The 15,934-nt window shown below is 53.1% G+C and overlaps 1 protein-coding gene across 4 annotated transcripts; it reads left to right on the top strand.

Annotated features, from left to right (window-relative positions):
* Window positions 1-35: 35 nt before the first annotated feature.
* On the top strand, window positions 36-15,198 carry git1 (G protein-coupled receptor kinase interacting ArfGAP 1). Of its 4 annotated transcripts, XM_062561046.1 has the most exons (22): window positions 36-256; window positions 3,103-3,236; window positions 3,590-3,702; window positions 4,525-4,630; window positions 4,958-5,044; window positions 5,154-5,284; window positions 5,390-5,484; window positions 5,634-5,676; window positions 6,299-6,325; window positions 6,886-6,934; window positions 7,403-7,475; window positions 8,118-8,215; window positions 8,799-8,878; window positions 8,910-8,941; window positions 9,120-9,244; window positions 10,049-10,201; window positions 11,149-11,520; window positions 12,781-12,840; window positions 13,016-13,092; window positions 13,312-13,488; window positions 13,597-13,660; window positions 13,748-15,198. In XM_062561046.1, exons 1-22 carry the CDS (start codon window positions 205-207, stop codon window positions 13,961-13,963), a joined length of 2,364 nt encoding a protein of 787 aa, XP_062417030.1. In that variant the 5' UTR covers window positions 36-204; the 3' UTR covers window positions 13,964-15,198. The 4 variants fall into 4 exon arrangements, with proteins under 4 accessions (XP_062417030.1, XP_062417031.1, XP_062417032.1 ...); XM_062561047.1 differs by lacking the exon at window positions 6,299-6,325; XM_062561048.1 differs by lacking the exon at window positions 11,149-11,520.
* The last annotated feature ends 736 nt before the right edge of the window (window positions 15,199-15,934 follow it).

Below are 15,934 nucleotides of genomic sequence, written 5' to 3'. Positions count from 1 at the left end.
TAGCCCGGCTGCGGACTTCGACTTCTCGGGGGGGGGAGGCGAGGGAGAGAAACCGACCACACCGACCCGGCTTCCGGGGATTCGTTGGGCCGCGGCGTCGGCAGACGTCGATCGGTTAGCTCCGGTAGGGAGGGGGGGGAAGTAAGGGCGAACGAGCACATCATCGCCGACCGTCCGTCTCTCGGATCTCAGCCGACTTGGAGAATGTCGAGGAAGCTTCAAAGGACGGAGGTCTGCGCCGACTGCAGCGCGCCAGGTAGGGCGGAGGACGGAAGAAATAAAAATACACCCTAAATGCACCGCTTTTACTCGGAACAATGCGTCGGGGGGGGGGGGCGATGCGGTGGGACGACAAGGCCGGAGCCGCTGTCGCTGTCAGCGGGTCCGCGCAGCAGGAAAACGGCCGGTGCTTCGAAGCCCCGCTAAGGCCTCAAAATAAAAACAAGTGAAAAATAGGCGTGTTATCACAACGGTAAAAAGAAAATCTTTGGCTGATAGCTGCTGAACATTAATTGAGCCGCTTCATGTGCACATTTATTAGAAACAACGCATGTTGTGCAAGGAGAAGCGGTTTTATTTCTGCTTCGGATCCGAGTGTCAGATTTGTGTCGCCTCACTAACTGGAAGAGACGTTTGTTTTGATTTTTGTGACCCGGGACAGACTTCTTCTCGCGTTAGCTTAGCCGTGCTAACCAGCAGGCGGTTGTGACTCACTGCGTTGCTATCTGTTATTTTAAAAAAAAAACTTTTAGCTTACACACACTGCGCTGGTATCATGCTTCTGTTTTTTGTTTTTTTAAACCGCAGCGTTAGTGCTCGCGGTGTTTTGAGACCGTGTAGCTGGCTAGCTTAGCTTCAACGTTAGCTAGTTCGGCTAACTTTGGCTAAACGGCAAGTTCTTGCTAAGCGGAATCGGCTAACGCGTCAAGCTGGTGGCTTTAAAGGTGTCTGGTGTTACTGATAGTTTCAGAAGGCAGTGGGGAAACCTTCACTGTACGGCCTCTATAAACTATACATTTATTTCACTGTATTTTTAGTTTTTTTTCAGTAGTTCAGAATAAACAATAACGTTAGTTAAAAATGCTGAGGGAATTCATGTGTAAGTCACCTTTTATGAAAACCTCACCTGTTACAGTAAAGCACCTTATTACCCATGTTTATGAACTAGGTACAGGTCATTTTTTAAATCCAGTTTATCCTCTGTGTTTGTCAGAAATTGAGGTAATGCTGAATCGACCTTGGTATTCCCCCCCCAGACCTTCACCCTGTGGCCTCGCATGACCTCGCGTGTAGTCTGGAGTGTGTGTGTGTGTGTGTGTTTCGTGCGTCCATTCTTCTGAACATACATTGCAGCTACAGCTGCAGAGTTTCTGAATGCAGAACTGTCAAAAAGCTTCAAAGCGTGCCGCCCGCACCTCGCTTTCTGACCTGAGCCCTATTGCCTTTTACTATTTATTTACTGACCCTCTTGGTGCACATCCTGCCCCCTCAAATGCGTTTTCTATTCAGCAGTTTGCAGTACGGTTAAGGTTTGTCAAAAGGGACACGTGGGTGTTTTTCCAGCTTGTTTCCGACGGCGTACCTGTTACTGACCCTGTATTTCATGTACCGTCATTTCCTTTCACGTATCCCCTTCTTACGACAATATGCGCCCACTCACAGATGCGCAGCGGGCGCTGCAAAAAAATGCTGACCTCGCCACTGGTGACGAGCCACCTCCCCGCCACTCCCGCTTTGTGTCGTGGTGGTGGGGGGGGGGGGGGGGGGGGGGAGTGACTCCATGGCACGGCTACAAAGGACCACTGATGCTCCCGGTCCGGGGCCGAGCCTCTGGGAGGCTTTAATGTTCTGCACGGTTTATAGCGACAATGAATCACGATGTCGTGATAGTAAATTCTTTACGGAGCACAGATGCAAGCGTACAGGAAGCAGTGGAATTCCTTTGTTACAGCGTTCAATTCACCATCATGTATTCACACTCCTTTTTATAACCTTTTTTTTTTTACGCAGTGAAGGTGATGAAAACAAATGGCAATGTTTTATCGAGGAATTAGGCCAACTTTAGTCATGCGGCAGATTCGGCCAATAGTTTTGGGTGTAATGGCTTAGTGTTGTAGCCTCGCATTGATCCGGCGAGCCGAGCGGATAGCATTGCCTGTGGAAGCTTTTTTTTTTTTTTTGTTTGTTTATGAAGATTAAGGAATGAAATAGCTGCAGTCCATCCTTTTTTAAGCCTGCTTAGACTCTTCCTAACTAGGAAATAGCTCTTATAAAAGCCATTTTGTATCGCTGTTACTTTTTCGGCGGGGGGGGGGAGAAAGACCTGCAGCGCGTCAGTCCATCGGATGATGGACTATTTTAGCTCCGTTAATACCTTAAGCCCACACAGTGTTATACCCGCCTGAGAGGCAAATACATATAGTAGATGCTTGTGCGTCAGAGTGTGTGTGTGTGTGTGTGTGAGTGCATCATGTGCAAGTCTGCATTGGTTGTGATATTGCAGACCGAATGAGTTGGGAGCTTTTCATCACATCGGGGTCCTCGGGGCCTAAATTCTAGGTTCAGTTGAGTCTCGCATAGGTGAGCCCTTTAATCAAAGCACGCAAAGTCGGTTCATTAGTGAGTAATAGACTGCAATGGGCTAAAGGGAGCGACAGCACGGCACGTTCTATGGCACGTTTAGTGCGTGATCCAGTTATGTGTCGTCTTCGAGTTAACAGAACACGCAAAGGCTGTCTGATTTTTATGTATATGTTAATCAGGTCGAGATATTACTGTTGATGAATTTAATGTCCAAATGCTGTGATGATTGTAATTTCAAAAAATACTATCGTGATTGTGTAATTTTCTCTTTTAACTACCCCTTGCAGAGAGGAATATTATATTAAGTCTGTTAACACGGCTCTTTGATTGATCACAAAGGGGCTTTTCTGTTCTGAAGTGAATTTATTTGCTCTTGTGCAACAATGGTGACATAAGAGCATTAACAGTGTGGTTGTGCTGTTGCTCAATAACAATGCTGAAAAGCCTCAGCATCACACACAGCATGTTGTGTGTGTGTGTATATACCTCATGACCTCATTTACCCTGTTTCCCTGTCAGACCCGGGCTGGACCAGCATCAACCGAGGGGTCCTGATCTGTGATGAGTGCTGCTCAGTCCACCGCAGCTTGGGCCGCCACATCTCCATAGTCAAGCACCTGAGGCACAGCGGATGGCCTCCCGCGCTACTGCAGGTGAGGCCCGAGACATGAAGGGTGGCGGAGAGGGTTAATGGGGCTGACGCGAATGCGGTACCCGAGGTCCAAAACCAACTAGCAAATCGGACTCGGCACCGAGGGAGCAAATCCTTTCCCACAGGTTTTCCCGTCTGCCTTATTTTAATTTTCTATTGTTATTCATATTGTTTTGCTGCACAAACATACACATATATAGCTTTTTGGTTAGGAACGCAATGCATTAAAAATAACTTAACTTGTCAATACAACATTGCATTCAGTCAGTGAGGTGACACCAGATTATTTCTCGGCATTTTTTTTTTTTTTCTTCGTCACTTAGTGACTCAGTCCCTGCTGCTTGTGGGTTTCAGATGGTTCAGACCCTGGCCAGCAACGGGGCCAACTCCATATGGGAACACAGTCTCCTGGACCCTGCTCAGGTGCAGAGCGGTCGAAGGAAACCCAACCCCCAGGACAAAGTCCAGTAAGTAAACTCCCTTCAGCCTGAACACACGCCCAACCAAACGATCAGCCTCTCGCTGTGGGAAAGGATTGTTCCTGCTGCACAGGAATGTTGGATAACCTTTGACTGGTAGTTGTGTCTCACCTCCTCGATGAATATTGTTCTGCTCTCTGGTATTTTTTGTGTGTGTACCTTTTAAAGCCAGATGGGGTTTGTTGTTGTCCCGTTTTGAAGTGCTGAGCCTGGGTGGAAATGTGGGAGCGGGAGCGATCAGGAGTTGGACCTGCACAACATCTTCAGTTCTTTTTCGCTCAATGTGTCATAAATGGGTGGGAGCGCATTCTTTCAAATCTCCTCAATGTACAGTCTTGCATATCGTGTAGCTGTCGTCGTAGAAACGAGTAGTAACGCATCGGCTCTCGCTCATTCAGTAAGACGTGAAGGAACCCCACTCGGGCTGAGAAACCACACTCTAGTTCAGGCGTGTGGCCCATTTCTTAAGACTTCAATATCTTTTTTATGTGTGGGATTTTCATCTAAGTGGAATAATCAAAGGAGATGAAGGGAGCTGGAAGCTTGAGCTGCTTTTTCAGTCACAAGTTGCTGTCGTGGCATTCAGTGGAAAGCAAACACGGGTTAATGCACCTGCAGAGGCTCCATATTTAAGAGGGGCGGTGTTAGCCCGTGGTCCCCGGGTTCCAGTTGCCCCCCCCCTGGGGGCTGTCGAGGTGCTTATGAGCAACCCCCCCCCCCTGCTCAGAGCGCCTGACCGCGTGGCGCCTCATCCCTTTCACCTTTTCTCTTTTTTCCTGCTTAACCATCTTCTCCTCCCCTCTCGTCCAGTCCCACCAAGTCCGAGTTCATCAGAGCCAAATACCAGATGCTGGCCTTCGTGCACAAGCTGCCCTGCCGCGATGATGATGGCGTCACCACCAAGGACCTCAGTAAGGTGAGGGGCTCAGGACTCCCACACAGTCCGCTCGCTCGGGACATTGCCATATTGCTGTTCTGCATGGGTAAGCACAAACAATTTAAAGACATCAGTGGGAGGCCTCGCATCTAAAAAACAGAGGCCGTACTTGTGCGATGCACACACACACACACACACACACTCGTGCACACGGCGCCCGTGGCAGGAAGCGTTCTCAATGACACAGCAGGATGTGAGGATGAGCCCCATAGGGCTAATGAGGGGATTCTGCCTGTTCCTGTCTCTTCATGACGTTTGGTCTTCCTCTCCTCCTCTTCCTCTTCCTCTTCCTCCTCTCCTCATCAGCAACTACACTCGAGTGTGCGGACGGGGAGTTTGGAGACGTGTCTTCGGCTGCTGTCCCTCGGCGCTCAGGCCAACTTCTTCCACCCGGTCAGAAATAAGAAAAAAAAAAAAAATCTACCCGCCGACTCACTTCATCGAGGGAGTAGCCGCGCTGTCTCTCTCTTGCGCTGACTCGGTTCTGTGCGTCCGCCTGCAGGAGAAGGGCACCACGCCGCTCCACGTGGCCGCCAAGGCGGGGCAGATCCTGCAGGCCGAGCTGCTGGTGGTGTACGGCGCGGACCCCGGGGCGCCCGACATCAACGGACGCACACCCATGGACTACGCCAGGTACGACGCCGGTGGGAGGCCGGGCTTAAGTCCCGGTGGCGTGGGGGCGTGTGGGGGGGGGGCGGGAAGAGAGGCCCACGGTTGTTGTGTGCTCTTGTGTTCCAGGCAGGCCGGCCACGTGGAGCTGGCGGAGCGGCTGGTCGAGTGTCAGTACGAGCTCACGGACAGGCTCGCCTTCTACCTTTGTGGGCGGCGTCCAGGTAACCCACCCGAGCGCCCCCCCCCCCCACCACCCCCGCCCCCTCGTACATCTCCGGTGACCTCAGTGACATTTGCGGTAGCTTTTACCCCGTTGTTCAGTCTCCTCTCCTCTCCCTCTACCCCCCCCCCCCCCACCCCCCCTCCTCAGATCACAAGAATGGCCATTATATCATTCCTCAGATGGCGGACAGGTATGCACCGTGACCCTTTTTCTCTCTTTGGTTTTGGAATGAAGCGCTCATGGGTCCCTTGTGTTTGCATGCTCGCTGTGGTTTGATTGCATGAAGTATCTTTGTACCTTGTAGCTACCTGACTTGTCATACTTCCATTACTTTTCTAACCGTGTGCCCCCCCCACCACCACCACCCCTGCGTGGGTTACTTGATGCTGGTGCAGTTTACTGCTCTGGCCAGAGGGGGGCACCGCCCTACACGTAAACCACACCCAAATGTGAGGCACTTGAGGGACCTGACCCGCTGTGACTCAGAGATACTCGAGGCTGCAGGTCTGGTTTGAGAGTCAGGATAGGATCAAATATTCGATGGGTGCTCTGGGTTTGCTCCACCCAGTCAGAGACGTAGCGTCGTATGTAAATGAGCTCTGGTTCTGGTTCTATTGGTGACTACTGGGCTGCCGTCTTAACGCCACGTGCATCTGTTCCGCTGAAGGGTTCCTCGTGGTAATAACAATGGAGGCTTTTTTTTGTTGTTTTTGTTGATGTGGCCTCTCCAGCCCTCTTTCTCTGTTTCTTCCTCTTTTTTTTTTCTCACTCGTCTTCTGTTCTCTCCATTTCGCTGCGCTTGGTGGAGCCAGAGCTCGTCCTAAGTGCCCAACACAGAGGTATCTTTACTTTCCTTGTTCCCCCCCCCCCACTCCTCCCCAAGAATCTCTTCCCTCATTTCAGTCCCGTTCGTCTGCCCCTAACCCCCCCCCCCCCCCTGATCTTATATACAATTGGCTTTCACACCACAATGCGCTGATCTCTTCTTTAGCGTAGTGGGGAACACAGCTGCACAGCAAGTTCTGAGGGGAAACATCTGGATGACCGACAGCTGTAAAGAAAAGCAGGGGGGGGGGGGGGGAATATATGTGCATGTATTCACTGTTCAGACTAGCGTGGGTCCTTGGTGCAATAATGACACCAATAATAATCCCAGATGCCCACAGAGAGCGGGCGTAGATGGCTCTGAATGTCGGTCACCTTTCCATCAGGCGCCCTGAGGCGTCCCATCCGAGATGTGTCTCCCCCCCCCCCCCCCTCCGTGTCCCCTGCTTTGAAAGCAAACACCCTCCCCCTCACCTCACCTCTCCTCTCCTCTCCCTCCGTCTCTTTGATCCACTGCGGCTGTGTGGTGCCGGTCTGACTGTCGTTCTCTGTGTTGTTGTTGTTGTTTCTTCAGTCTGGACCTCTCAGAGCTGGCCAAGGCGGCCAAGAAGAAGCTCCAAGCGGTGAGTTGGATTGAATTGTGATTGGACCTTCGAAGAGAGTTGTCACGGTACAGATGAGCGGGTTTTTAAATGGAGAGGCATTTGTTTAGAACGTTTGTTGGTGTATCAGCCAGATTTTGTGTTCCTTTCCAAAATGTTGCCTGTCCGCCACAGGGCCATCTGTTCAGCAAACTGAGAGCTGATTTTTAGGATTTAAAGTCCTCACAAATCACATGTTTTCAACAATAGAACCTCAGTTATTGAGTATCAAAGATTACTGACACCTGTGCAAAACACAATAGCAACCAGAGCAATTCAATAAATAAAGTAAGTATATAAAGTAAAGATTTGAGTGAAACAGACAAGTCAAATTGAAAATGAATATTGAGCATAGTTCTCAATACTCTCCTGCAGCACTGATGTATCGGCATGTAGGACGTCACCTGTTAACATGTAACACGGCTCATTCTGCTTCTGTGTGTGTGACAGCTCAACAACCGGCTGTTTGAGGAGCTAGCGATGGATGTCTACGACGAGGTCGACCGCAGAGAAAACGATGCAGGTGGGCCTAATCTCCCCCCTCAGATTCCCCCCCCCCCCCACCTCCTCCCATGACGTAGACACGTCGGCCTGTCGTGTGCGCACCTTTCCCCTTTTTATGGAGACTAGATCGAGTCCCCAGCAAGACATCAGTGAAGTGAGCTTTAAGAAAATACATGTTAAGAGAGCAGCGACACGGTGGGGAGGGAAGAACAGTGGAAGGAGAACAAGGGAGCGAGGGAGCGAGCGAGTGAGGGAGGAGGAGAGACGCAGCGAGGAAGGGCCTCAGAAATTCTTGAGTCTCACTCTCCTCCTCCTCCTCCTCGGCTCTTTCTTGCTCCGTCTCTTTTTTCCATTTCTTCCTCCTCTTTTTCCTCAGTAGCCGTCAAATGTGTGCTCTCCGACAGAAGCTCAGTAGGTGAGTGGCAAGGATACAAAGAGACGCACACACACACACACACACACACACACACACACACACACACACACACTAGGGGAGGGCTCAAAGCACTACGTGGATAATAGGGGTTGGTTTTATGATCTATTGTATGGTTTTTACTCTCGCTGATGTTTCTATGCCTGTGTGGGTGGATGGGCTGGGTCCTCGGTTACACACACACACACACACACACACTCATTTTCTGTTTGGTGTTTGTGTCTCCAGTGTGGCTCACGACCCAGAACCACAGCACGCTGGTAACGGAGCGCAGCGCGGTGCCTTTCCTTCCAGTCAACCCTGAATACTCTGCCACACGCAACCAGGTGAACGTGCACGCACTCCGTCACACGTGCACAAACCAATCAGCCCAAACAATCCCGGGCAGCATGCATGTACTTGTCTGGGTTTTAGATATCTTTAAAAAAAAATGTATGTTACCTGTGCACAATCATAAAACTGAGTAAAAGAACTAATTAAGGGGACAGAAAAAGGTGTGAGTGAGTGTGTGAGAGAGAACTGATTGGGTGCGAGTACGTCCAGACGTCCTGACCATTCAGAATTGTACTTTCGAGCGGCTGTTTGTCTCCCAAAGTGCTAATTTTCCCAAACAGAACACAGCTTTGTGCAGTATTTCAAGTCCTTTCTCTTCTCATACGGACGCCAGCACGCTGCCGCTAATCGCGCGCTTTCCCTCCCCCGCGCTTGTGTGCACACATGTGACGTGACGACGGATTAGTATGACTGGGTTTTTCCACAGCACGTGGCAGGTGACCACAGCAGCCCCACAGGCGGCGAACCCGCGACTGTGGGGGATTCTGTGTCTCCACACGACCCACCAGCCGCTTTTTTCGCAGGCCCGCTAGCCCGGCTTCTGACCCCCCGTGACCTCGTTTTCCGTCCCCGCAGGGCCGCCAGAAGCTGGCTCGTTTCAACGCCCGGGAGTTCGCCACGCTCATCATCGACATCCTGAGCGACGCCAAAAGGAGGCAGCAGGGGAAAGGACTCCGCCAAAAGGAGGCAGCAGGGGAAAGGACTCAGCAGCCCCACTGGTGAGGCGCTTTTTAGAGACTGACATGAGGCCGAACCCTCGTTGCTAATGTAGATGGATACACGACGTGGAGCTTCAGAGCCCGAAACTGTCCCAACAACAACAGCAACAACAACAGCGAACCTATTGACCAACGCGTAAAGCGGGAGTGCTACATTTGGACATGTTTGCTCCCTCAGACACACTGGATGTGGGCATCGATGACGACCAGCACGACTACGACAGCGTAGCGTCCGACGAGGACACCGACAGCGAGCTGACCGCCCAGAACAACAACAACACGCAGCGCAGCAACCGGGCAAAGGTACACACACACACACACTACTCATTTTAGATACCACCCTGCTCAGGGCCGACGCCATTCAGACCAGTGAAGACATTCAATGGCTCCCTCTCTTCTTGACTGCTTGTCCCAGCATGCTTTGCGGGGAGTGGCTGCCACATAGCTCGTGAGTGACATCATGTGCTAGTCAGAGAGCCATTGTACACACACACACACACGCACACACACACAGAGAGAGAAAGAGGGGAAGGAAAAGGAGAGATAGAGGGCAAGAGTGGGAGGGCGAGAAGGGACAAAGCAAACAACAGACCAGTAACTATCTCCTTTTTCCCGTGGACTCGTTTTGGCTCATGGGGCGGATCTCTAACCGCGGGGTTTCTTCTCCAGTCTGCGCTCTCGATCGCTCTGTTGTGCGCGGGTCGGGTCGGGTCGGACGGGGGGGAGGGGGGGGGGGTGAAAGTCGACGAAAAGAGGTTTTTACGCAGCCTTTTCAGGGAGTGGCGTGGACGCGTGTTTGAGCGCGCTCCAGGGTCACGGGAGGTGGGGCCAGATGGTGCCCTGAGAGCGAGAACTGAGGCACCACTGTCCGTGGGGGTGTGAGATCAGCTGCAGCGTGCCAGCGCTCTTCCTCACCCCCCCCCCCCTCACCCCCCCCGGCACTCACAATAAACTAATTCATCCCTCCTCCCGGGACCTCTGCAGAAAGACTCCATGTATCACAGTTAAAAACTGATTTATTTGATAAAAGCACTGCAGAAATGTGCTAGTTTTTTTTACCCTGGAGCAGCCTCACGTGTTTCCTCACTGTCTGTCCTTTCCACCCAGAGCATGGACTCGTCGGACCTGTCAGACGGCCCCATCACCCTGCAGGAGTACCTGGAGGTGAAGAAGGCTCTGGCCTCCTCCGAAGCCAAGGTGCAGCAGCTGATGAAGGTCAACAACAACCTGAGCGAGGAGCTCAGGCGGCTCCAGAAGGAGGTAGGGAGCAAGGAGGGAAGGAGGGAAGGAGGGAAGGTGGAAGCGACACAGGTTTCAAAGGGTCAGCTTATGCAGCACATTGTACCAGAAGCACAGGTCAATTAGTTCTTGGAAAGGTGGACACGGTCTGTTTTGAAATCAGATATGAGGGGGGGGGAGGAGGGGGGGTTTATTGATGACAACGCCAGGTTCACGAGACAAGTTGTCAAAAGGTGAAGGAAGAATTGATCCAGACAGAAGGAGGGCACCATGATGGAGAGACGTGAACATTTTTTTTTTTTTTTTTACATCTTTGCAAGCTGATGTATTTTCCCCGACGTTCTTGTCCCGTTGTCTCTGGAAGACGAATGTGTCCCCGTGTCCTCGGTGTGATTTAGTAACTAAAGCAGATGTCAGTCTAATGTTCTCCGACAGCTTTGGCTTAATAACGCTCATTTGCGGTGGCTTCATTTTTCCCCTGCCTTGCGACTCATCATCGTTAGTTCCTTGTACTCATTAGTGGGTTCCTGTGTCGGCTCATGTGACCCATGACTCATTCATGAGTGTGTGTATTTTTGGATGTTGATTTGATGATTTAGTGATGCTTTTGAACTTGTAAGCAAACGCTTGCAACTGTACCTCAGTGCAGGTGAGTCCTCATGTAGACGTATAAACAAACACACACACACACACACACCTATACACACATGTTTATGTTTTTCTACCATCCCATTCCCTAAATCCCCGCTATAACCTATTTACTGCATATTCCCTCCCTCCCCAGTACTGATGTGAGTTAACATGTCTCAGCTTGTGTGAGCTTTTTTACTGTACCTGTGATTTGGGATGCTTGTCTTTGACCATTCAGTTGACCCCCTCCCTCCCTTCCCTTCAACCTCCCCCGTGTCCCTCCCTCCCCTCCCTCCATCCTCTCATCCCTCCCTGCTCCCCTCCCTCCTCTCCTGTAGATCACGCGGATGCAGACAGAGAACAGTGTGCTGCGGGGGGGCCAGCAGGCAGGGGGGCCAGCTGGCCATGGGGTAGGGGGACCTGGCGGAGGAGGAGGGGGCAGTGGCGGCGGAGGAGGGGGAGGAGGCCACTGGCATGGGGGCGGGATGAGAGTGGGAGTTGGCGCAGGGGGCATGGGTGGGTTCGGCACAGGAGCGGACCCCCCGGGGCTGTCGGTGCCCTCCTCGGCCGTCCCCAACTCCCACCCCCACCGGAGGGACCGCCAGGCCTTCTCGATGTACGAGCCGGGTGCGGCCCCCGGCCCCACGGCCCATGGCCCCCCAGTCCTGGACTCCCTGGCAGCCCGCCTGCAGCCCCTCAACACACCCAGCGTAAGTTAGAACCCCCCCTTCCCACCCGGGACCTCTACATCCCGCCTTCCTTTCGGTGGCCATGATTGGCTCTTTGGCCTGATTGACGGGTGGCGGCCCAATCCAGATCACCCCCCCCCCTGCATCTCAGTTCCCCATCTTTCTCTCCCAAAGGCCCAGTTGTGCCTAGACTTTAGATCTAAACGTAAAGTGTGTCCCAGAACAATAAGGGGATGGGGGGGGGGAGGGCACAACTGTGGCGTTCAGGGGAAAGATGTCCAAGAATGTGGATTCTGATTGGCTGCCCCGGGTTTGCCTCCAAATTGCTCCGCCCTCTGGCCTGCTCTCTGCACCTTTTTATAATCTTTACCTTCTCGACCCTTCTCGACCTCCCGGTCCGCCTAATTTACTCACGCTTTGCTATGATTCCACACATGTGAGTGCACACACACACACACACACACACACACACACACACACACACACACACTGTCGCTCAAAGGGAAGGAGATGTTACAGCAGCATGTAGCTAACAGTTAGCCACAGTGTGCAGACCACACCCACCCCATCTGTCGAGCACTCTAGGGAGGGCCCCCTGCCGCCCCCCCCCCCCCCCCCCGTGCACAAAGACTGACCTGTTTGTCTGTCTCCTCTCTGTCTGTCTGTCTGTCTCTTCACCCGTCCGTCCGTCCCCTCGCTCACTGCAGTGCAGCCGTGCATCCTCTGGATGTAAGCATTCTATCCGTCACCGCATCGTCTGCCATTTCATCCTCCGATAGCGTAACGGGAGCCTCCCACATGCTTGTTATGCATTATCATAACGGAGATCAACGTTAGTGTGTGTGTAGGTGTGTGTGTGTGTGTGTGTGGGGGGGGAGGGGGGGGCTGGGGTGTGTAGTCCATTCTTCGAGTAGACGCGCAGCCCTTCATCAGCGGCTAGTCTAGCTGAGTGTGCTTTGTGTATCGCAGTTAGATAACTATAGAGGCATGTGGTGCCGAGGGGATGATGGGTGAGCCGTCGAGTTGATCCGCCGCCGCTCTCACCGGCTCATTCATCTTGTTTTTCTGCTGTTTATAAAAGCATCACTTCTCTTCCCCCCCGCCCCCCCCTGTTTCTTCATCCATCTGTCTGCTAATCTCCCCTTCTCCATCTCTTTCTTTGTCCACACATTCCTCCTCCTCCTCCTCCTCTTACCTTTATCCCTCCACCTTTCTCTCTCTCTCTCTTCCCCCCCCCCCCCCCCCCCTGCCCATGTCCTTGTGATTCCCCCCTTTCTGCAGGTACGGAAGCCTTATGGTGGCCAGCACCACTCTGGATCTACAGAGATGGGCCGGTACATGGTGAGTTCTGCCTTTCTGATTACACTCTGACGTCGATGTCACGGATTTACATTGTTGTATTTCTACAGGACAACTTTCAAAATAGGAGGAGTTATTCATTAGGTTCTGCGGGGGGGGGGGGGGTGAAGGATAGCAGCCCTGTTGGAGCGCGTCGTCACTCTGCTTCTCCCCACAGGTGACCAAAGCCGAGAAGCACGGCAGCGGCACTGACAGCGACTACGACAACACGCAGACGTGCGACTTCTCGCTAAGGTCAGACACGCCGGGGGGGGTGGGGGCAACGTGCACGCAGCGTGCACGCGCGGTCCTCTGCAGGCACAGATGTTACTATTCCATGATCGCCGAGTAGCATTTCACATCCTTAAATTGGGTTAATGAGCCTCGCTCACAGCTGCTAATGAGAAATAAACGGGAACGGGTCCGTTTCCGAGGCGACGGTCACATGTGAACGGACCGTGTGCCTCTCGTCAGTGCGGGCCGCAGCAGTGAGGAGGAGGTCCGCGGGGACTCGGAGGAGGGCGGAGGCGGGGAGGCGCGGGACCCGGACCCCGCCTTGCCGTGCACGGAGGACGTCATAATGAAGACGGAGCAGGTGACCAAAAACATCCAGGAGCTGCTCCGGGCCGCTCAGGAGTTCAAACACGACAGGTGGGGGGGGGGGCGACCGACCGGGCCCGACGGAGTAGCTCGCTTATGTCACCGCATCAGCTGCTAAAACGCACCTCTCTCTTCCCCCCCCCCCCCCCCACCCGCTAGCTTCGTTCCGTGCTCCGAGAAGATCCACTCTGCCGTCACTGAGATGGCTTCCCTCTTCCCCAAAGTGAGTGTGCCACCTTCTTGTTGTGATCACCACGCGAGTTTTTGAGTTTGAGTTTTGACCCCCCCCCCCCCCCCCTTCTCTCCGTAGCGCCCGGCGCTGGACGCCGTCCACTGCTCCCTCCGCCTGCTGGCTTCCAGCGCCTCGCGGCTGCAGGTGGAGTGCCGCAAGGCGGCGCCCTCGGAGCCCGGGGGGCCCGCCGTGGACTACCAGCTCCTCACTCAGCAGGTCATCCAGTGCGCCTACGACATCGCCAAGGCCGCCAAGCAACTGGTCACCATCACTACCCGAGAGAAGAAACAGTGACCCGGCGCAGGCATGGATGGAGGGAGAGAGGAGGAGGAGGGGATGTATTAATGCACGGTTGGGGCCCCGGGAGGAAAGGGGAGGGGCTTCTGCAGCAGGTGTAGGAACAGGAGGGGTCACACCAGGTCGCGCTACAGATGTGGGAGTGGGGGGAGAGCTTGGGAGAGTGCCGGGTGTGAGGAGAGAAGGAGTTTGGAGTCTGGTGGCCTCACCAAAGGAGGGAGGGGGGGGGAGGAGGAGGAGGAGGAGGAGGAGGAGGAGGAAGGTGGTAGAACGACAGGCTGCTGCAATCCGGGACGCGCCGTCGGGAGTCACATGTGAATAATAAACCGCCGCGGACTGTGGCGAGCGCACGTGGGCCCCCGCCGACCCGCAGCTTTATTTATTCTCACCCGTCAGTCTGTTTACCTGAGCTAGAGAGAGGGAAGTACATAACGCCATGACACACTCCCCATCGTCTCCACCCCCCCCCCCCCCCCCCCCCAGAAAGGCTACAGAGAAAAGGCTCCATAATTTCTCCGACCCGGTGCCCCCCCCCATCGGTACCCAGCATGACGCGGCATGTTTTCTCTTCCCTTCTCTCCTCTTTTGCTCTGATGGGTTTTTACTCCACAAAGGACTGACTCACACAAACAAAACTTACACTGGAATCCTTTTGAGTTGTCGTTGTTGTTGTTTATAATGCATCATGTTTTTGTTTTTTATCGATATTTTTTACTGATTCCTCATGATTTAACGGTTTATTTTGTCTCTAATATGATTCCCGTTTAGCGGTGGGATTTAAAGAAACACGCACAGACACACACGAAATAACCTGTGAAACGGCTCTCGAGCTTCCTCAGTCGAGGGTGTTTTCAAGGGGGGAGGGGGAGGGGGGAGGGTCGAATGCTTGCCAAATGGGAGGAGTTTTGTGTTTCTGCCCCCTCGGTGCGTTATGTCGGGATGGGAAGGCCCCCGTCCCGTATCCTCAGCCGACTCATCTGGGTAGTTTGCCTCGTTTTAACAGAGCCAGTGGAATCATCTCAGAATCAATGCCCCCCCCCCCCCCCCCCCACACCCCCCAGCCATTATTGTTATGCACAGTAACAAATGTTGACACGCAGCTCGTGCATATCCTGGTATGTTACAGTTACACTACAAGTTGTCCCGTGGAAAGCTCCAGAGCTTCCACCGGAGGAGCAAATGTGACGAGCGCCACGAACCACTAAATACTGTTCACTCACCCCCCCCCCCCCCCCCCCCGCCGCGTCTGCTTTATTATGTTCAGGTCATCCACCCCCCCCTAGTCTCTGTGAGGAAGGACAGATTGTTTTGGTTCTGTACCCCGTCAAAACATCAGATGAAATGAATCACTGTTTGATATCGGATGCCTTTGGACATCATCATCGTCATCTTCATCTCCTCCTCTGATTGGCCGAGTTACGGTGATGTCGTGCTGACCACAACAAAAACGTACGCACACAAATGCACACCGGGGGGGGGAGGCGATGTTTTCCCAAGTTTTAGACTAGAGCCATATATATAAATATATATATATGAACGTATATTTTCATGCTATATTTTATATTCAGCTATATGTTGGGTGGCTCTGGAGATATTTATGTCCATTTGTCGGCCCGAGTGGGCTTCAGGCTACGGGGGCTTTTCCGGGTTCTTCATCCAGCGCCTCGTTCTTCACACCAACCCAGCAGCAGATGTTGGATCCGCCCCCTTTACGTGGTCGGGTCGCACATATCGGCGCCGTGTTCAAGTAGGCAGGGTGGGGGGGGGGTCTGAAGCCCACTAGGGATTAGCACTACTCATCTCAAAATGTCAGGGAGGAGGGGGGTCCAAAATGCACATGGACCGCTCCTCTCCCCAGTCAGACACTAGTGTGAATGTTCAATGGCTCCTCTGGTTCATGTCCGACGCACGATCGCCACGTCCATCGTGTCCACCGTTCAGCACACACACACACACACACACACACAC

Source organism: Pungitius pungitius, chromosome 3, assembly GCF_949316345.1.
Source record: "Pungitius pungitius chromosome 3, fPunPun2.1, whole genome shotgun sequence".
Classification (NCBI taxonomy): domain Eukaryota; kingdom Metazoa; phylum Chordata; class Actinopteri; order Perciformes; family Gasterosteidae; genus Pungitius; species Pungitius pungitius.
Note: the sequence above shows the minus strand (reverse complement) of the source record. Positions and strands in the feature narration are given on the sequence as shown.

Bases quoted from the DNA above. Each gene is read 5' to 3' on its own strand.
- git1 (XM_062561046.1), top strand. From the start codon at position 205: ATGTCGAGGAAGCTTCAAAGGACGGAGGTCTGCGCCGACTGCAGCGCG. The intron at 7,476-8,117 runs GTGGGCCTAATC...TTGTGTCTCCAG, and splicing joins CCGCAGAGAAAACGATGCAG to TGTGGCTCACGACCCAGAAC. The intron at 8,216-8,798 runs GTGAACGTGCAC...CCGTCCCCGCAG, and splicing joins ACTCTGCCACACGCAACCAG to GGCCGCCAGAAGCTGGCTCG.